Source organism: Coenobita brevimanus, chromosome 91 (assembly GCF_032717465.1).
Source record: "Coenobita brevimanus isolate Jiangsu-jjx chromosome 91, ASM3271746v2, whole genome shotgun sequence".
Lineage (NCBI taxonomy): Eukaryota > Metazoa > Arthropoda > Malacostraca > Decapoda > Coenobitidae > Coenobita > Coenobita brevimanus.
The window spans coordinates 15,981,954-16,004,230 of record NC_137044.1 but is presented as its reverse complement, the minus strand read 5'-3'; the positions used below and the strand labels follow the sequence as shown (position 1 = coordinate 16,004,230).

General features: G+C 43.7%; 1 protein-coding gene across 1 annotated transcript in view; it reads right to left on the bottom strand.

Moving 5' to 3' along the window:
- Positions 1–22,277, bottom strand: part of LOC145411865 (protein turtle homolog B-like) — a 149,737-nt gene that overhangs the window by 75,464 nt on the left and 51,996 nt on the right. Inside the window, exons 4-5 of the mRNA XM_080281824.1 lie at positions 12,662–12,787; positions 7,012–7,215 (exon numbers count right to left, since the gene is read on the bottom strand). Coding sequence (XP_080137950.1) covers positions 7,012–7,215; positions 12,662–12,787 — 330 coding nt within the window. The remainder of the gene's footprint in view (positions 1–7,011; positions 7,216–12,661; positions 12,788–22,277) is intronic.

Here is a 22,277-nt window from a genome sequence, read left to right as displayed (position 1 = left end):
CTTCACCCAACACCGCCGCCCTCACAAAACACTAAAGGCACTGACAGTGAAATGCGGCTGGCTCTCACCGCAGCCTTTCTAATTACGGAGTCTTGTGTAACTACGAGAGTGAGGAGCACCTGAGCTACCTAGTCTGAGAGGGAGGGTGTTGAGTAGCAGGAATGAGGAAAAGTTGAGTTCGGAGGGATGAGGAAGAGTAGGAGGAGAAGGAAGGCCGGGGAAATGGAAGAGTGAAAGAGGAGGGAGATGCAAGAACGAAAGACCCCAAGAAGCAGAAACACGGAGAGAGCTCAGGGAAGGAAATGGAAATTTGTTGAGGCATGCGGTGAGGGATAAAAAAATGGAGGATTGCTCGGTATTTTAGGTCAGGGAAAGAGGAGGTACTAAATGCTTTGGAAGAGAAAAAGACAGGGGTAATGAAAGCTCGGAGGACATGAAAAAAGAACAGATGTTTTCTCGAGAAGCAAAAGCCGTGGCTGCATCAGCAGGAAGGAGAAAATAGGTGGGAAGATGCTTTGGTTGGGAGTGAAAGAAGATGAGGCTGAGGGATAATAGTGGATATTCGAGGAAAGGACCAGTGGTTGAAAATACCTTTTAGTGAAATGATGAAATATATGATACAGCCGTGAGCGGAAGGAATGGTGGTGAGTATGGAGGAAGGGATGAGGGTGGAGGGAACAGACAGAGGAGGGAACGGTAAGTGGAGGGAGCAGCGAGAATAGTGGAGAGGGTGAGAGAGGAGGGAGGCATGAGAGTGAGGGAGAAGGTGAGAGAAGAGGGAAAGATGAGAGCAGGGAGAGTTTTGAAAGAGGAGGGAGGGATGAGAGCGGCGTGAGGGAGGAGGTGGAATTGTAAGACGAGGTAAGGGGAGGGGAGGGGTGCGGGGATGCAGGGAGAGGAAAAGAGGCAGAAAAGGGGAGGGGTGAATGAGGACGGAAAGATGAGAGTGGAGACAGAGGAGGTAGAGAAGGGAAAGTAGAGAGGGGAGTAGAACTGTGAGAAGAGATGGTAGTAGGGAGGGAGAGAGGGGTATGTGGAGTTGGTAGGATGGGAGGTAGAACTGTAGGAGAAGAGGGAGGGAGAAGATACTGGGAGGGAAGAAACTGAGAGAGGATGAAGGACGGAGAGGGGAGGGGTGAGAAAGAGCCGAATGGGAGAGACGAATGATGAAAGAGAGAGAGGGGAGGTGGAATTAAGAAAGGAGGTAGGGAGGAGGAAGTGGAGAAGAGGGATAGGAGGGGAGAGAGGATGGAGGGGGAAGTAGGGGGAAGGGAAGGGGAGAGAGGATGGAGGGGGAAGTAGGGGGAAGGGAAGGGGAGAGAGGATGGAGGGGGAAGTAGGGGGAAGGGAAGGGGAGAGAGGATGGAGGGGGAAGTAGGGGGATGGGAAGGGGTGAGAGAAGGGGAGGGGACAGTTGGGGCAGGGGAGGGGATGGAGAGAGAAGGGGGGAAAGAAGGGGGGAGGGGAGGGGAGGGGGTGAATGAGGCATGGGTGGTAATGTTAAAAGGCCAGAGGATGAGGAGTGAGGGACCGCTAGCAAAACAGGGGCTCATGTCGCGTTCTCACTAATGGTTATTACCCCGCCATTAGACGACGCCATTGTGCCACTCCAACACCCACAAACAAACACATTGCCCGTGTGTGTGTGTGTGTGTGTGTGTGTGTGTGTGTGTGTGTGTGTGTGTTTAACTGTTTATGTATGCTCCTTTGTGTATATTTAAATATATGCCCGTGTGTGTTACCAGGCAGCTCACCTCCCTTTATTCACTATCTCTTAATATATACCAACTTCTCTCGTCTCTCCTTATACCCATTCAGTTTCCTCCTGTCCCAAACTTCCCTACCCTCTCACCACTCCCTCCCACTCCCTTTCCCCACTCCCTATCCCTTCCTCTCACCCTTCCAGTTCCTTTTTTCCCCACTCCATTCCCTTTCCCTTACCCCCTCGTCCTTCGCATTTGTCCTGGTCTGCGTCTCATGAGCCAGTGGGCCCCTGGTGGCGAGAAGTGGCACTTTGTCCTAATAAAGAGCTGGGTGGAGCGCCAGCAATGATCACACATAAACTCTGATTAATTTCAAGAGTGAGGGACGGCCGGCCAAGGGAAATATGGCCGCACGCAAGGAGAGAAATAGTTTACTGATACATACAACCATGGAGGAAGTTGACACAAATGGAAATACAAGTTCAAATACAAGTTTAGAAGCAGAAGTGACATGGTAAAACAAGTAACCTGGGAGGAATTAAGATACAAACGGAGATATATACACAAATACACATGGTCAGAGGCAAAACAAGAAATCAATATATATACAGCCCAGAGAAAGTTATATGCAAACAAACACATGGTCAGAAAAAAAAAACAGAAATATCTTACTAAAATATGGAACACTGATGACTGTACTACTGAGGCCGTAATATATACACAAAAACAAATCAGGCTTTCACACATTGCAGTAATTTAATGTGGGGCTCGTCTTCAAGGCACCGAAATGGATAACAGTGGGGGAATTCAAGGATGAGGAGGTGAAATTCAGAGGAAACAGCTGTCAGGACTTAACCCTTTCACAAAGAAGTTACTCTCTTAAGATGAATTAAGTCATCTAGGGGTAGTTACAAAAAAAAAAATAATAGTCACTGTAACGATTGGCTTAAATAAAGATGCGCGCGTAGGTGTGGATGGGGAGCAATTAGAAAGACGTAAAGGCGTCATTTTTAAAACTGACATTATATTTCAGCATTCTCACTACTAACCAAATACAGCCACTGCAATACGATGTGTCTAGTCAAATGAAATAATAATACCGTACCTGCTCACTTTACTTTTATATAATTTGATCTATATATCGTCACACATCCGTCCCCCCCCCCCTCTCTTTCTCATCTTCCCTTTCTTCTCCACTTTCTTATCCCTCCCTGCCCCCCTCTCTCTGCGGCCTCCACACATCGAAGTGCTAATGAGGCGAGTGACTTCGATCCCCCCTCGTCCTCCTCCATCGCGCCCAAGGCTAATATACAACTCAACCAGCTTCCCGTCCCAATGGTTTTTCGCCTCTTGACACGGGGAACATGGCCGAGCGGAGTCAGGGAAGACGAAGGTAAAGGAAGATAATCTGAAAGGAAGTAGGAAGAAAGCGAGACAAGGATGACGAGAGCAAAGGCAGAGATAATGGGAGGGGAAATGCAGGAGGAGAGGAACTGTGAAAAGGAAGATGCAAGGAAGGAGAAAGCAAAGGGGAGATGCTCTGAGCGGAAATGTCGTTAGAAGAAAGACTGTGAGAAGGACGAGGAAAGGAAGAGTAAACAGAAGAGGAGTAGTTGGAGAGAGAGACTATGAGAAGAAAGACGATATGTCCAAGGTAAAAAAAAAAAAAAAAAAGACGAAAGAAATGTCAGAGAAAATAAAATGGAGGAACAAAGATGGAATGCAGGAGAGATAGGACACTGAAATAGAGAAAAGATCTGGGAAAAGGAGGAAAGATGGAAAGGAAGGAAGGAAAAGACAGAGACGACGCGAAAAAGAGATAAAGTTGAACGAAGGTGGGCGAAAAGAATGACAAGGAAGACAAACTGGAGGAACTGAAGTAGGAAAAAGAAAAGAAAAATAAGATGAAAAAAATGAAACGTAAACAACAGAAGAAAAACAAATAAAAAAAGATGAAGGAAAATGAGAATGATGAATGATAAAAACTGGATGAAATGAGGTAGGAAAAATAAAGAAGGGCAGAAAGTAGGAAAAATAACTGATGAAAATTAAGCAACAAAGAAAGGGAAGAACAAACGAAAAAAAGGACGAAGAAAAAGGCGCCCTGAATGACAGAGTGCGAAGGAGATAAAGTGAAGGACAGAGGAAGGAGGCCAAAGAGGACAAAGAATCTGGGAAAAGAAAAGTGGGAAAGAGAATGCTAGAAAGGGAACCCGGGAAAGGACAGAGAAAGAGGGAGAAACAAAACCTGAACGATGAAGGGCAGAAGAGAATGCCAAAGAAGACGGGCAGAAGGTGACAGGGACAATAAAATGGGGAAAAAAGAAAAGAGGAAAAATGAATACGAGAGAGGGGGAAGGGAAAAGGCAGAGAGAAGGAGAAAAGAGATAAAGCTGAACGAAGGAAGGCGAAGGGAACGCCGGGGAAAGATCTATTGAAAGGAACTGAGGTGGGAGGCTGGAGAGAAAGGACATAAAACAGTGCAAACGGACGAAAAAAATACGAATAAGAAAATACAAAAGGCACAGAAAATACGAAAAAAATGATGCAATACCTGAAGGCAGATGAGGTGAGTGCCAAAGAACAATATAATGGTCAAGATTACTGAAAAAAATGTATTAGGATGGCAAATGGACAAGGAAGGGAAATAACGAAAAGAACTGACGAAAAGCGGAGAGAGAGAGAGAGAGAGAGAGAGAGAGAGAGAGAGAGAGAGAGAGAGAGAGAGAGAGAGAGAGAGAGAGAATATAATGGAAACTCTCAGATGGTCTAAAGACAGAAGAACAATGAAATGGGGAAAGAAAAAGAGGAAAAGTGAATAAAAGAGAGAGATGGGGGGGGTGAGAGATAGAGAAAAGACAGAGAACGAGAAAAGAGATAAAGGTGAGCGAAGGCAAGCGAAGGGAATGCCAAGGAAGATATAGTGAGAGGTGGAGAGGCTGGAGGAGGGAAAGAAAAAAAGTAAATGAAATGGGAATAAAAAGGGAGAAATAGTTTACAAATCCGAGAAAAGAAAAATAAAGAGGGAATGACAAGGGACACAGAAAATATGTGGAATATAATAGCTACACAAAAGAAGGCGCAGAAAATGCCAATGAAAAAATAACGAAAGGAAACAGACGGAAAGGTGGAGGCAAGAATAATAAAACTGAGTTAAGAAATAAGGTGCATGAATTTGACGGATGAAAATCAGAAAGTGAGGGACAACAAAGAAAAAAGTAGTTACATCTTAGAACGCTAAGAAAATGTCAAGAAAGTAATACCGGGAGGAACTGAGATGGAGGAAAGAGAGAAGAATAAAACAGAGATAAGAAAAAGGCGTATGAATACGAGGATGGAAAACCGAAAGGAAAGGACGGTAAAACGGAGAGACGACGAGAAAAGATGATTAAAGCTGAACAAAGAAAGGCAATGGGAATGCCAGGAAAGATATTCCTGGAGGATCTCAGGTGGGATGGAGAGAAGAGAGAGAGGTAATGAAATCGAGAGAAGAGTAAAATTTATATCTGTGTTCACAGTGAGACGAAGAAAGGTGAGGCGATATGATACGCAGAGAGAAGCAAAAATTATACCTAGGTCAGAGTGGACTGATAAAAGGACAAGAAAAATGCGGAAAGAAAAAATTATATCCAGCTCAGCAGAGATGAAGAAAAGAAAGACAACCTGCAGTGGCGTGAAAAGCAAAATACATACACAGCTCGAGTGAGACGAAGAAAAGGAAGACAATATGAAATGGAGAGGAAAGAATATATCATACCTAGCTCTGGTGAGACGAAGAAAAGAAAGATATTAATTATGAAATGGGGAGGAGTTGGCTAGGTTGAAGTAAAAGAAGACAATACGAACTGGAGAGGAATGTATAAATTAAATATAAAATGGAAGGAAAAAAAATGACTAACTCTGATTATGGGATGAAGAACAGAAAGATAATAAAAGATGGAGCGACAAGCAAATTATACAGCTAGCTCAGACAAGGTGGAAGAAAAGAAAGACAATATGAACTGGAAGAAGCAAAATATACCCAGCTGTGGGCGGACGAAGAAAAGACATTATGAAATTGAGAGGAAATCAATACACAACGAATACGAAAAGTGATATGAATAAGGATGAGCAAAAATGATGGAAGGGTAAAAGCCTGGGAGACAATGGAGGAAGAGCAAAAACAACAACAAAAAAAAGAAGGCGAGAAGGGAATAAAAAAAAAAAAACTAAAAAAGCAAGGGCAAACGACAATAGGGAGGGAGGTACAGCTGAAAAAAAGGCAAACAAGTAGGAAAACAAAAACACGTCGAAAAAGAGGGGGAGAGTGGGGGGAAGGAGGAAGGTAGGAAGACAGACTGGTGGTAGGAATCAGACCGAGGAGGAGGAGGAGGAGGAAGAAGAGGAGGAGGAGGAGGAAGAGGAGGAGGAGGAGGAGGAGATAAAAATAGAAAGAACAGGGATAAAAGAGAAAGACAAGAAATGGGCGGGGACGGAAAAATGTATGGAGAGGAAGGAGGGGGAGGGAGACAGAGCCAAGAGGACGCAGTTAGTGTAGCATAAGAAATTACACACACAAACAATGGAAGAAGAGAGGTGTGGAGAATGGATGCGAAAGAGGCAAATGAGAAAATAGGAAAAATTAAAAAAAGGGACGTGAGGGAGGAGATGAGGTGAAAAGAGTATTGTTGGAAAAATACGCGGGAAGAAACTCATAAAGGAAAGCGATTGAATGTAAAAGAGCGAGTAAAAGATTTTTGAAAACAGGATTGGTGAAGCTGGAAACGGCGAAAAAGAGAGAGGGTGAAGACGAGAATAAATGGAAAGGGAGAAAGCGTAGGTGGGGTGGGGGGAAGGATGGAGGAGGATCCGTGAGGGCAAATACATGAAAAGTGATGTACACGAGGGGAGGAGAGACATCTAAATACGAGAAAGTGTGTTGGAGAGAAAAATACGATAGACATATGCGCTCTTTACGTGGCATAGAAGCTAACTTCATCCTATGCTCATATGTTCCACATATAGCATTAGATGTGAGGAGTCTGTAAACACCTTTGCCTGTTAGGTTTGTATTCTCGAGGAGTTAGGTAGTTTACAAACACCTTTTCCTCAACCATTTATTTTGCCTATTACACCTAATAATTATCTTGTATACTGTATGTCATTTTAAATACTAACACATGCTGCATAAATTAAATACCACAGATTATTTCTATGCCATATGTAGAATTAATTGGTGAGAAAAAAGTGCTACAGAGAATCCACAACAGACGAGAAATCGGACAGTTAGTTTGAATAATACGGGTCAAAGAGCATTTCCAAAACTCACAGTTCATGTCGAGCGTGGCGGAGGCTGAGAACGGTGCGGACCCATTGTAATTGAAGGTGCGGCACTGGAAGACTGCGTGGAGGTGGCGACGTGACAACTCCGGGATGGTGAGGCGGGAGGAGACCACGCCAAGCTGCTCCTCCACCGTCTCCGTCTGCCACACCTCCTCGTTTACCACCCACACTATCCTGGGGGTAGGACGCCCTGCCGAGGAGACAAGAGAGGTGAGCTGAGGGTATATGTGAAATCGTGGGCTGTTGGGAAAAGATATGGGTGGGAGACGAGAGACTAGAGAAGAAGTATCATCATCATTAGTTTAATCGTAGATCGGCAGTACGAGAGAAAAGGCAAGAGTTGGAAGTAAAACAAGAAGAAATCATCACCCGATACCTCTTATCCACTAATTGTATGGGATGAAAAAAAAATGATTTTAAGGTGGTAGGAAAAAACATGGGTTAGGTTTAAGACGCAAAACATAAGAGGAATTAAATCTCCAGGAGTAAAAAAAAAAAAAAATAGGGAAAAAGAAGAGAGCTCTAGGCAAGAGGGAAGTCAAGGGAGGAACACTGTCCTGGGGGAATGGAAAAATCATGGAAAGAGGTGATATGTGGTGTGTGGCACGTAGGAAAATTGCTGTGCCTTAGGGAACGGACTTTCAAGAGTATATGTCTATAAAGTCCGACACACACACACACACACACACACACACACACACACACAAGGGGATTTATGGAAGGAACGATATCTGAATTCTTCTTCATCTCCACAGGATGCTGCATCAACCAACTGAGACAGACAGACAGACAGATATACAGAGATAGATAAACACACGAATGGAAGGATGAATGTATGGATGGAGGGAAAGATAAACACAAAAATGCTATACATTGATACAGATAAGCACAGATTATCAGATAGCTACATATATTCATACCTAGACAAACACAAGATAGATAAAAAAACAGACACATACACAAACACAGATAGACAGATAAACACAAAACCCATATCCGGCCGCCCATTTCGTCACGAACGGAGAACCATCTACAGGGAAATTTGTGATCCCCAGCCATCAATACCTAAACTTCGGGCCAGCCATATCTGCCTGCACTGTGTTACCGGCAGCATGGTGGTTGAGTGGTTAGAGTGCACCGATCGGAGTGATGGTCCTGCATAGGTTAAATCCGCAAGTGGTGACTGAATAATTCTAGATTACGTAAAACCATCAAAGGGAGCAGGCTGGTCATCTATCCCCAACGACTTCATTCAGATGACGTATTGTATATTCTATTACTGCTATCAAAGACGAATATATTCAACTCTGACGAGACCTTTCTAACTCTAGCTGCCATTTACTACCTCCCTTATTACCAAAGGTCTGCCCTAATTAGAAGGTATACAGTATACTGCCTTCCTTAATCCCTTCATAACCAAAGGTTTGCCCTAACGAATAAAATTGTCTAGTGGCAGCAAGAGCAAACGATCATCAGATCGTTGTTGTTACTGCTACTGCTGCAACCATACATTCTTCAGGACATAAAACCAGGGGACAGCAGGAAACTGACCCCTTCAACCGGGCTCTCCCAGAGATCTTTTGTTGTTGAAGGACTGCCTGTGATGTGACAGTGGGGAATAGGAGGTATGTGTGTTGTTGTGCGGGAGGCTTCAGTGCACTGTGGGCATTGTAGGTAGTTTATGCGTTACCGCATATTTTGTATTGGTAATGAAGCAAAGGAGGGAAAACACTGGTCTACGGTAGCCTAGCCTCAGGCACCTACACCCTGAAGGAAGTAATATAAGATTCGCTGTTACCATTACCGTGTTCCCCGGCTGTCATTCCCTTCTATCACCAATGAGTGGCGGATGACATGAGGAGGGTGGATGGGAGAGGGGGAGGGGATGGGGGAGAGGGGGAGGGGATGGGGGGGAGAGGGTGGGAAAGCGGGAGAGGTAGGGAGAAGAGGAGTCAGGAGATGGGGAGCAGTCGAGAAAAGTGGAAGAGTCGAGGGAGGAGGAGGAAGAGTCGAGGGAGGAGGAGGAAGAGTCCAGGGAGAGTTGTTGTGTGAAAAGAATGGTGAGTGCAGGGTGGGTAGGGGCGGAGGAATGGAGAGAAGGGCGAGGAGTGGAAGAAAGGAATGGAGGGAGGTGGGTGGAAGAGTGGAAGGAAGGGGAAAGTGTGGAATGTCAAGGGGTTAGGGGGAGGAGAGGAAGGTCGGGGGGAAGGAGTGGAAAGACGGGAAAGGAAAAGTGGAGAGTAGGAGGGGCAGGGGGAGAAAGAAAAGATGAAACGGTGACGTCCAGCATAAGTGACTATAAGACATGATTGCATTTGGAGGAGAGGCAATTTGATAGTGTGCCAGTGGCGGACGATCACGCCATGCTATCACTGCAGTTGGTCGCTTCTTGCACATTGTGACTGTGTGTGTGGGAGTTTATGATATGTGAGAGTGTGTGTGGGTGACATGTTGCAGTCTCTCTCTCTCTCTCTCTCTCTCTTTCTCTCCTTCGAAATTGTTTCTCTAAGATACGAGGCGTCAGGGATGAAAATGATGGACATGCCCTGCATATCTCCGCCTTCTCTTCTCTTTCTCCACCGCACTCATGTACACTAAGTCAATCTCTCATTCTCCATTCTCGCCACACGACCGAAACAGCAAAGAGCTATAGAGGCCAATGGATGGAGTGAATGTAGAGGATGAACAGAAGGGCCGTGAATCATATCTGCCTTTCACATGACTAGGTTTAGGTTAGGCTGATTAAGTAAGGTTAGCTTTGCTTAGCTTAGCTTATGCTGAGGATGAACAGATGGGTCAAGAGCGGAATTGTCCCCCTGGCATCCTTTCACATGGTCATGCACACAACACTAAAGCAATAATCTCCACAAATTGGCAGGTGCTGCAGGTGACAATGAATGTTAATTGGGGCTCGTTTGGGGTAATACGTAATGCTGGCACACTTGCCGTGGCTCTCCTAACAATATCCAATACTGCATCGCCACCTTATTACCTCACATTAGCCTTGGTATTATCATCTTATTACCAAGGCTATTACCGCAGTATTATGATGGTATTACGATATTCCTGCTGTATACGTAAGGTAAAGCTGGAGTTCCTACGATAATAATATCAAACATACCAGATTTTATCGGGGTTTTATCATCTTATTACCAAAGCTATTAGCGTGGTATTACGATATCATTACGATATTATTGCCATACCTGTAATTTAAAGACGGAGTTCCTGTTTCAAATGGTGTCATATATTACCAAATATCACCAGGGTATTATCATCATCTTATTACCATGGCATTTATCACTGTATTATGCCATTATCATACTAATGCCATGTATGTTTGAAGGTATTTCAGTGTAAAGATGGAGTTCTGACACTAACAGCATCAAATATAATTATATATTATCGAGGAATTATGTTATTACCTGGGTTATAATCATGGTATTACGATGCCATTCATATTAATGATATATATGTTTACTGCAGTTTTAAAGTAGAGATGAAATTCCTAAATAATAACACTCTTATGCTCGCGTCTCTCTATTGCGGCTGAAGTCAAACGATTATACTCGTATTTAACTGGAAGTGAATCATAGGAGCCTTTGTTAATAATCATACCACTATGTTTTCGTCTTTTATTTTTATCTACCTAACGTAAGAAAATTATATTCAGCTGGGAGCGAGTCATAGGAGCCTGTGTTAATACCGGTGCAATTAACCCAGTAATAGTTGCGTAGTCTCTCATTATACGCCAGCTAACGCAAGAATATTAAGCTAAGAGTGAATCATTGGACTCTGAGAGTGTTAAAATGAAAAAGTAATACAAACACTGCAAAATAAAGAGGAAGTATATACCACCACGGGACAATCTACCAAAATATTACAGTAATAGGCATACAATATATGAAGACATGGTCCGTGATCTTATGAGAAACTCTGATATTACGAGAGAGTACGGGAATATTGTGGGATATTATGAGGCCCCGTGCCATGATATTACACGACTTAAGAAAGTAGGCCCTCTCCTCATCCTCATCTTTCTCCTCCTCCTCATCTTCCTCCCTCTTCTCATCCTCATTCTCCTCCCTCTCCTCATCCTCATCCTTCTCTCACAGGATTCCTTCTACTTTTACAACATATTATCTTCCGCCGGCTACCTAACAGTCAGGAAGGAAAAAATAAAAATAAAAAATATAAACAGAACTCCCCCCCCCCCATCCCGACGTTTTCTGGGCAGTGGTACGCCCTAGTCCCGACATTTTTGGACCTTTTTTTTTTTTTTTTGGCTCAAACATCCGCTTTTGGTGAGAAACATCGAAAATTCATAGAGAAATCGCTCACCTGAGGTTTAAAATATTCGATCCAGGTAGGAGTACCTCCTTACCTTACAGGGTTTTCTATCAAGCTGGCTGCAAAGAAAACGAGTTCTATGGGAGGATAACTATTCCACACCACTCATAAACGGTATTTATTTATTTATTTGGTACGAATTTATATGTAGTACGAGGTATATTGGTTTTCAAACGGTAATATAGGCATTATAAGCATTGTTTCACTCACTAACTCATCACCATTCCTGACCTTTTTTTGCCACATTACCTAATCATCATTTCTGACTGTTTCTTCCTCTAATGTTTGTCCTCCACATTGTCATCGATTGGGGAATCACTCTGGCCCTGAATTTCGTACCATGGCATGACATGGCTTTACTGGCCAGGTCACTGATGACAGGTGAATTGCTGAGAAAAGGGCATGCAGGGGGTGGAGGAGGAGGTCATGCTGGGTAAGGCATTGTCCCTGCCTGGCATCATGTAGAGGAAGGTATCCCGTGTATACGTGCCAAAAATCACTCGCGAAAATTGAAAATTGTGCAAATCAGGGACCTTGCAATGTTGCTGCGTTAATTTACGTCTCCGGGATATGAGTGCACATCATGTGAGGACGTGAATTCACGTCTCCGGGACAGGGCGGGTATTACTGAATCCTGACAGTACTTTTTCCCACTCGATACGGTGATTTGTCATCTCATTTAGTTTTCTATCACGAGACAATTTTTTTCAAGCTTAGGTCAGATCTCTGGTTGTGAAGGAGTTAATGAAGAATATATCTACCTTCAGTTAGTAAAGTCTCTCCAGTGCTGAATAAAATCGTCCAGTGGTAACGATACTAGAATATATATTTAAGTTGAACAAAATTGTCCAGAGGCAGGAAGAATTCAATAAACGAATAAACAGACTGGCATGTAGCTGGAGAGACAGACAGACATACAGGTACACATATATGTTGACAGACAGACATCCAAATAAATATAAAAACAGACCTACATATACAGCCACTCTGAGTGATAAACATACAGACACTCTGTTAGATAAACTAACTCATATCCTTACCTCCCGACACTGTACAAGTGAAATCAAGCTGGTCCCCCTCGTTACAAGGTACGCAGGTAGGTAGCCAGGTGAGCAAGTAGGTAGGTTATAGGTAGGGAGGTAGGCAGGTAGGTAGGTAGGTGCGAAGGTAGGAAGGTAGATGGGGTACGTACGTAAGGAGGTAGGTAGGTAGGTAAATGGAGAGCCAAATACACACACGGCAAGACATTCATACAGCCTACAAATGCTCTGAGAAGCTCCCATGCTTACCTCCAGACACTTTACAAGTGAGATCAAGCTGGTCGCCCTCATTATAAGGTCCTATGATGGCCGCACCTGACTGGCCCACCACCCGGTACTGAGTCTCGTTGAAGATCTGCGGGGGATCCGGCGGGGCTGTGGGTGAGACAGGCGTGGGAGGTGAGACGGGCATATCAGAGGTCGACAGATATATAGATAGATAAATCAATCAATATTTAAGTAAATAAAAATAATATTAATAGATAACTGGATACATAGATAAGCGCGCGTGCACACACACACACGCGCACACACACACACACGCGCACACACACACACACACACACACACACACACACACACACACACACACACACACACAGAGAGAGAGAGAGAGAGAGAGAGAGAGAGAGAGAGACGAAGGAAAAGAGTAAGATCTTGGGATTTAAAAAAAAAAAAGAAAAGAGGAAAGTCAGGTTAGTCTGAGAAAGGAATGAGGAGAGAAGTGAAAGAGGGAGGGAGGAAGAGATAACAGAGTGACTGATGAAACGTGAAAGGGGAGAACGGAAGACGAGGAAGAGAGGAGTAAGAAAAGCTTCAAGAGTGGAAGATGTGAAATGCAAGTGGAAGTAGAAATTGAAGATGTGACGCTAAAATGTGGAGCGAAGTGGAAGAAGTAGAAGTGAAGCAGTCGGACGTCAAAAGTACAGGGCAGGCTTAAGCTATGCGATGTTTCCTTAACCTTTAATATATTGTTCTGAAAAGGAGTCGGTTTCATCATGAGCTGTCCGCAACACCCTCAACAAATTCGGTTAAAATCGGATTAAAGCTGTTTGTTATCGAAACCCGGAACTATTCTTACGGCCGCCGTGAGAATACTTCCGGGCCCCTTGAGAATAGTTCCTGCCGTGATAAAAACGAATATAATTTCTCCGACTTTAACCAATTTTGTGTAAGGGTTGACGAACCGTGCGTGACGAAGCTTACACAGTTGGAGGACAATAGGTCACGCGTCAAGGTCACAGGAAAAGCTAAAATTTATCATGGCTGTGACTTTGGTCAATAAGATATCGCTCTGAAAAATAAGACACTTCGGTATGGGCAACCCCTCAAAATCCCCACTAGTTTTGGTTATGATCGGATAAAAACTATTTGCTTTCTCAAGGCCGGAACTATTCCACGGCAGCCGTGAGAATAGTCCCAGCTATCCATGAGGTGCTTACTCTCGATGAGGTGTGGAAGGTGTGGATGAGAAGAACGTGGCGTGTGATTATAGGAAGGCGAGGTGTGTGAACGGAAAGTGTGGAAAGTGAGATGTGAAAAAGAGGCAAGTGAGATGTGAGAGAGGAAAACGGCATGTGATTGGGAGGAAAGTGACATATGAGTGAGGAAACCGAGGTGTGAAACTTAGGAAAATTGAGGTCTGTGAGTGCAAAGTGACCTATGACAGAGAGGAAGGTAATGTGCGAAAAAGAGGAAAGTGAGGCATGAAAGAGAGAAAAGAGAGGAATAAGGGAGGGAAAAGAGGAGTGTGAGTGGAGGGAAAAAGAGAGGTGTGAAAGAGAGAAATGAGAGGTGTGAAGGAGAGGAAAGTGAGGTGGTGAGAGGGGGCGAGGTGAGAGGGTGGCAGGTGAAGTTAATTACCTGGTGCCGTGACTGCCGGGTATAAACACTGGACAGACTCGCTATTACCTCCACTACCATCCTGACCCACACCCCACTCTCTCTCTCTCCCTCTCTCTCTCTCTCACATGCAAACTGCGTGGACCACAAAGGATCCCTGATTACCTATGGTGCTCCTTACTGCTTCTGCTCTGTTGGTTTCGATATGGACACAAATTTGCCCCTTCTCACCTTAAGGCATTATGACCCGGTGAGGGAAATGTGTGTGAAAGACGTGTAAAAGTTCTGTGAAAGATGTGTTAGTGTGTGAAAGGTGTGTGGCACGTGTGAAAGCTCTATGAAAGACGTGAAAAAGCTGTGTGAAAGACTGGTGAAAGGTGTGTGAGAGGTGATGCGTTAAACAGTAGTAATGTAGTAACGTCAGTGAGTTGCAGAAGCCTGAGGGTGTTAATCATGTCACCTTTAACTCTCGCATGGTCGGGAGAACTCTAACAATATGGGCCTTCTCACCTGGCGTCGTAATGACAGGTGAGAAGAGGTAGGTGATTAGTGACTCCTTGTAGGCGTGTGTGTGAAAGGTGAGATGTTGGACAAATGTAATGGCGAGTGAGTCATACGAGCCTGAGGATGAAACTACTGAGTCACAGGGTGTTAATATTTTTACCAGCAACTTTCACACCCTGCCCAGATGAATTGTATTGAACTGAAACTGAGTGCAAAGAGGCTAAGAGTGTTAAAACGTGATAATGAGGTTCGATAATCAGGATATGATATGAAGACATAAGATGGTGACGTGAAGATATGAAAGCATAAGATTCGGACAACTTTCACCAGAGTGCCAGTGAAATGGATCAAACATGCAGTCACCCATTCCGCTGAGAAAATCTTATCCTTTTCCCTACTATACACAGACCTATTGTTTTCTAATGCATTCACTCCACTCCAGGGCGACTTTCTTAATCTCGAAAGAAGCCTCCCAGTGTGTGTGTGTGTGTGTGTGTGTGTGTGTGTGTGTGTGTGTGTGTGTGTGTGTGTGTGTGTGTGTGTGTGTGTGTGTGTGTGTGTGTGTGTGTGTGTGTGTGTGTGCGTGCGTGCGTGCGTGCGTGCGTGCGTGCGTGCGTGCGTGCGTGCGTGCGTGCGTGTGTGTGTGTGTGTGTGTGTGTGTGTGTGTGTGTAGTTACTCAATCTACACCAGATTCTTTACTAAGATAGTGTTCGCTTATCACTGTAGTCTGACAACCAACATTTAAGTATCTTCTCGTCAGGGGGCAAGGGACACAGAGAAGGGGATTACAACGGTCCTGTCCCCACTGGCCTCCATGACTGTTACTGAGCACATCTTAAGTAACAATTACCAATGACCGCTGCGTCAACAGTACTGCTTTTACTTCCTACGATACACATTCGTTACTGAAAACACCAGTACTTTGACATGAAAAGGTTAATATTACTGTAATATATATATGCTGTACTATTTTTACGCTCCTTCCTTTCCCTTTATAACGTTCCTACCTCTTATTCTGTCACCTTTATTTTCTCCATATATCACTTGTTTTCGTCTTTTCCTTCTCTTGGCAACCTGTTCCTACCTCTTATCTTCACTAAATTCATTCTTTTTTCCTTCTTATTTCTTCCATTTGCATCCTTCCCTACTCTTCTCTTCCCTTCATAGCTCCTCCCTACCTCATTCTTCTACCTTCTTATTACTCAGATTTTCATAATTCCATTCATAATATGTTTTTCTCTTATTTCTCTCGATATCATCATTACTTCCTACATGTCCCATTCTCATCTCCCAATCTCGACCTTATCTTTGTCCTTTTCTCACACTTTCATCCTCCCCTTCCCTTCACAACCCATTCCTCCCACTTATTCCGGGTTTCCACTCTCTCAGTCACTCTCCCTTCCATCCTTCGGTTCTCCCGGCCTCTCACACCAGCTCATTACTTCTCTCTCAGCTCTCTCTCATCCCTCGCCTAAGAGCTCATTACCACTTTTATCTCACCGAGTCTCTTTTCATCGCTTATCTCATATCCCCTTTATCTTCGCCGTGTTCTTCCTTCCTTCGTTCTTATCTCCCTCTCTGTGTTTTCTCATCTCTTCAATCCTCTCTTATTTCTTCGTTCACTCAGCGTCTCAATATTCTTTTACACATCTCGTATTGTTATGGCTATATACAGTATATAATTACTATCCTGAGAAATCCATTTTTTACGTAGATATTTTGTTCTTTGTTTACCCCCGGACCCGACTGTAAATTTCATCTTCGTAACTAATCTGATGCATTAATCTTTCCTTTTTAACTCTCAGCTACGTTACTGCTTCTTTTTTCACCCTCACTCCTTACTCTCTCACACTTCATTTTATTTTCTAAGCTCCCTTTTTTCCTCTCTTATACCTCGCCTCACTTCTTACTCTCCCTCATTTCATTTCACTTTTTACTCTTATTTCTTACTCTCCTATACCTCACAATATATTTCAATCACTTCTTACTCTCCTAGACCTCACTTTATATATTCATCCATTTCCTACTTTTTTAAACCTTACCTCATCTCTAACTTTATCTTCACCTTCTCGGTGCCGTTACGTGTTTTATGCTTTAGTCTTGTTACAGCTAGTCGATTTTCATCTTACGACGAGAGACCTCTGGCAGGGAAAGAGTCCTAAGTGACCTACGTTAACACACTGAATGCCAGAACGTTTACCATGATATTTTCGCTACAGCTTAACGCAAGGCAGCACGGTTCCACAAACATCTCTCAGTTCCCTCTGTCTGCCCTGAAAGGAGGGTGGTGGACTACAGAAAAGAGCAACTTAGGCTTGAAGTCCACTGGATTCACGTCCAGATGAGCCTGGCGCAGCAACAACAACAATAACAACAACAACATTTAGCTTCAAAGACGTCTGATAGTAATGGGATAAAGTACTGCTCACAACAATTTTCCTTCTGATTTTGTTTTCCTCTTATTTCAATTTTAATTAGTGTATCTTTTCCCACACCTTCCGTTTCAACTTCCTTTACTCTCCCCTCCCCTATTTTTCCTCCACCTGGTTTTTATCCCCTCTCAGCTTCTCACTTTTCTGAAGCTCGTCTTCCCATTCCTCCCAGTTTTACCTTCCAGATTCCCGTCATTAAGAGAGGGATGGAGAACGGGTCAAGGGAAAGCGCGAGGTAGGGTGGAGTGAAGTGGGTTTAGGGGAGGGTGGGCGGAGGAGAGGGTGGCTGGGGATTGGGGAAGAAGGGAGTTGGGGCTGCGGGGATAGTGGGGAAATGGTGGGACAGGGATGTGTGTGAGGGGTAAGGAGAGTTATCTTAAAACAGAACAAGTGGAGAGAAATAGACTGAGAGAGGTGAAGTGGGGTCGGGTGGGGTGGGAGGGGCTGTGTTTGGGATGTAGGGATTGTGCTGTATGTGGGGGTGGGTAGGGAGTGACTAAGAACAGAACAGGTGAAAGGAGGTAGTGAGATTGGTCGGGGTAAGTTAGCTGGGGTTGAGGGGAAGTTAGGATGTGGCAGAAGTGGAGAAAATGTGGGTAATGTATAGACTTGGGGTGGGGGTGGAGGGGTATTCAGGGACAAAGCAGGTACGGGAAGGAAGTGAGGTAGGGTGGTCTGGGGTGGGAGAATGATAAAGGCAGTTGGCAGTGAAGGTGGAGATGGGGATGGAGGGGAATCTGGGGGGATGTTGGGGGAGGAGGGGTACTTAGGGCCAGCCAGGTCAATACCCAGTGCAGCCAGGTGGGATCCGGCCAGACTAATTATCCCTAAGACCTCATTTGCAGAGTCTGTGGTTACCTGAGATTACGTGTGAAAGAACGAGGGCGTCTGAGTACAATTGTGTGTGTGTGTGTGTGTGTGTGTGTGTGTGTGTGTGTGTGTGTGTGTGTGTGTGTGTGTGTGTGTGTGTGTGTGTGTGTGTGTGTGTGCGCGCGCGAGCTTTACAATGGGGTATGTGCGCAATTTGTGTGTGTTTACTGTTTTTCAATGGGGATTGCCCGCATTTTAGGTTCGTCAGCTTTGAAATCGTGCGCGTGTTGCTGAGAATTTGTGCCAGAGTGTATCTCCCCATGGTAACTGTGCGACTAGGAAGGTGAGCAATTCTTAAGAGTAGTTTTGTCCGTGTGTAATGAAGTCCTCGTAAGTCAGGGGTATATTCCAAATATTACAACTTTTTCCATACAGTTATTCGTGTAAACTGAGGAAATATACTGGCAAATTAGCTTCATAGGTATTATATTCCTGCTACCACCGAAAGATTTTACTGGTAAGTAGGGAGATGGCCTGTTATGAGGAGCCATGTAATTTTTTTCTATCCCTTGAACAACAGGGTTCCTTCAGGTCGGTGTAATCCTGAAGTGGTAGAAATAATAATAATAATAATAATAATAATAATCTATCTATCTATTGCCACACGCCTTAATACTGTAAGGGATGGCCACAAACAAATCGCCTCCATTTCGTCCTGTCCCCCACCATTTCATTGCCCTGCTCCCACCTCACCCCCCCCTCTCTCATATACCTCTCCATTCCATCCCTCCATATCATCCTTGGCCTCCCTCTCCCTCTTCCCCCTTCCACCTCACTCATATACACTCTCCTCGGCAGTCTCTCGCTCTCCATCCTCCCCACACAGTCAAACCACCTCAATGTTTCTCCAAACGCTTCCTGTCACATTAATAATAATAATAATAATAATAATAATAACAATTATATTAAGAGCAACAATAAACGTGAAACAGTCTGAAATACTTAGCAATATAACTCTAGCCTAAAAAATATAACCCACAAAAATAAGAAGGAAAAAAACTGATAAAAATGAAAACACTAAACAAGGAGAGAATTTTAATGTGGGCTTGGTGGGTGGAAGTCATTAAGGGAGAACCTTGGCAAAACATTTCACTGAATTTAAATGCTTAAATTCGGGTGACCACATACTTTGGTTTATTCTCGTTGTTACCACACGATTATAATAATTAAGCTTTGATACTCGGATACTGAGAGGATTTTTTAAAGGCTACGTCAAACCTATTCAATTCGACTACATTCTATGCTGCATACACCTTAACTCTCTCTCTCTCTCTCTCTCTCATGAAGCTTTTGTCATAATTTTCACTTTAAACCACTTATGTTTGGCGGTGAAGTGTGATGATAAAAGTATACCCATGTGAATTTATACACTAATTTAACTCCTTCGGTATGCTGACGTGCTTTTTTACTCTTACTACTGTCATACATTTTTCTCAGCTCAGGGGAGACTTCTTGCAGGTAAGGGATTAATGAGAGCTGCATCTAACCTCTCCAGCTTGCGTAAGTCTCTCTAGGTCTGAGTTTAGCGTTTAGGTCTGGCATTGGAGCAAAATTTCATCGGGATTTTGTGGTTAATATAAAGGGAGATTGCTAAGACGGTCCCGAAGGACTAATAATACACACACGGCGGATATATCTGCACATACACAGCGGATAATGCGCACACAACAGGTACAAACACACAACTGATCTACAGTACATACACATACACTATGAATAATACCAGAACACAAAGGGCCGTATTCCTATTGATTTCGTACCCCGATTTCCTCTGACTTTACACTCAACTACCGTCTTGCTTGCTGTGGATGCAGATAATTTAATACGCAGGAAAGGTCAGACGGGAAGAATGATACGTAAGCAAGCAGACAGGCAGGTACAAGTAGAAAAGTAGGCAGGGAGACAGAAATGCAGGCAGGGAGGTAGAATGTAATCAGGCAGGTGGAAGGTAAGCAGGCAAGTAGAGGTACGCAGACAGGTAAAGTGGCAGGCAAACAGGTAAAGTTGTAGGGAGGCTGTAGAGAGGCAGGATGACAGATAAAGTGGTAAGCAGAGTGACAGACAGGTAGGCAGGCAAGTGGAAGCCAGGCTAGAAATATCAGACAGGGAGTAAATGGGTCAGGTGTCGAGGCATAAAGGTGATATGGAGGAATACTGTTATCTCACCACAGTTGCCCGTCACTCCTCACACAGCAACAAAAACAACACACATCTTCCTGTGATATATGAACGCTCCACCTCCTTCCTCTTATGTCTCTTCTCTCCTTCCCTCTCCTCTCCTTTTTGTCTGTTCTCTCTTCCTCCTTCCTCTTATTTCCTCTCCTTCTATCTCTTATCTCCTCCCCTCCCTTCTCTTTTCCTCTTCTTCTTTCCCCTTCAGCCCCTCTCTCTCGCTTTCCTTATTCCCATTCTATTCATCCCTCCTGTCTCTTCTCAATCCTTCCCATTCATCCCTTCTGCCTCCATCCCTTTATTATCGTTTCTCTCCCTTCTTCTCCTTTCATCTCCTTTCTTCCCCTTCCATCCTTCTCTCTCTCTCTCTCCCCCCCCCCTTATTCCCTCTCCTTTCCCCCCTTCCCCTCCCCTTCCCTCTAAAATCCACCTTCCCTCCATTTCCTCATATTCCTCGTGTAATTTATCTCACTTCCCTTCAACACGCCTCCATGCTTTTTCCGCCTTGTTTTTTTCCTCCCGCTCCTTAGTCCCGTCTCTCTCTCTCACTCTCTCTCTCTCTCTCTCTTTTTTTTTTCTCTCTCTTTTCTCTCTCTCTCTCTCTCTCTCTCTCTCTCTCTCTCTCTCTCTCTCTCTCCAAATCCCCTCCTCCTTCCTTCCTCCCACCCCGAGTGCTCTGGAGAATGTGTCTCAAGGGTATTTCCGCTATCCCTTTTGTCCTTAGTTTCTGTCCCATTGTCCTCCTGCCCCTTTAATGCTAATGTTCTCCCACCAGTTCTGTCCTTTACTTTTGTCCTAATATCCTTCCGTTCCAACTGTCCTTTGTTTTAGTCCTATTATACTCCTTCCCTTCTGTCCTTTACTTTTGTCCTAACGTCTTCTCGTTCCTTTTGTCCTAACGTCCACCCGTCCGCCTCCCCCAAGCACAGCACAGAGAGAGAAAATGAGAATAAAACAAAAGCAAAGTCACAAACGAAGAAGCTGGTGTACATTAAAATCGTAAATCATAAAGCAAAAAACTGTCAAATTATACACTAAAAACAATCCTATACCGTATGTACACTGTCATTATCACCGCAGTCATCGCCATCATCATCATCAGCAGCAGCATTTTAAACCAATGTCCCATTAACTCACTCATGACAGGAAGAACTCAGAGTATTCTTCTGTAACTAGAACTGGAGAATCTATTAATCTAAATAAGTCACAGGAGGCTAAGTTTATAACCTTGGTTGGGAGGGTCTAAAAATACAAACAGGAACGTGCAAAACTAGAACTCTCAATAGAATGACCAATGAAATCAATAAATAAAATGAAAATAAATACCACAAGGCCATAAACGTATCAATACCGTACATATTAATCCGTAAAGAATAGCGAAAGCAAATACCACACAATCATAAACTTAGAGGTTATGGTATATATAAATCCTTAAATAAAGACCACATAACCATAAACGTAGAAATTACCGTACATATAAATCAGTAAATAATGAAACTAAAGTACACACCACAAAGCCACAAACGCTGAAACGGCACTAGAGTCCGCAAAATGGCATATAGTAAATCTTCTTTTGTTTACACTTTAAAATATAGGAAAGCGTTTAAAAGTAGTCACCGCCAATTCGTTATCAATGTGTATACCAACTTTCTTTCTGTATACAGCACATGGATACGAGTTCTCATGGTGTCTGACAATACCTTTACAGGGTATCTATCCATCTAAATATCTATCTATCTATCCGTCCATCCACCCATCCATCAGGCCATCTATCTACCTGTATGCATCTACCTACCTACCTGCCTGCCTACTTACTTATCTATATATCAAAAACGTATGGAAGAAATTTGCTGACATACAACATATCTAAACTGGGTAAAAGTCCGGCAGAAGCTGCTGTATCCTCATTATAACACCGAAGTTAAGGTAGATTTAATTCTATACTTTAGAACAATTTAGGACTCCTTGGAACGAAGACATTCTTTCTACAAATTCATAAGTATTAGCTTTATGAATTTCCGTAAATACCCGTCAGTGGTGATCC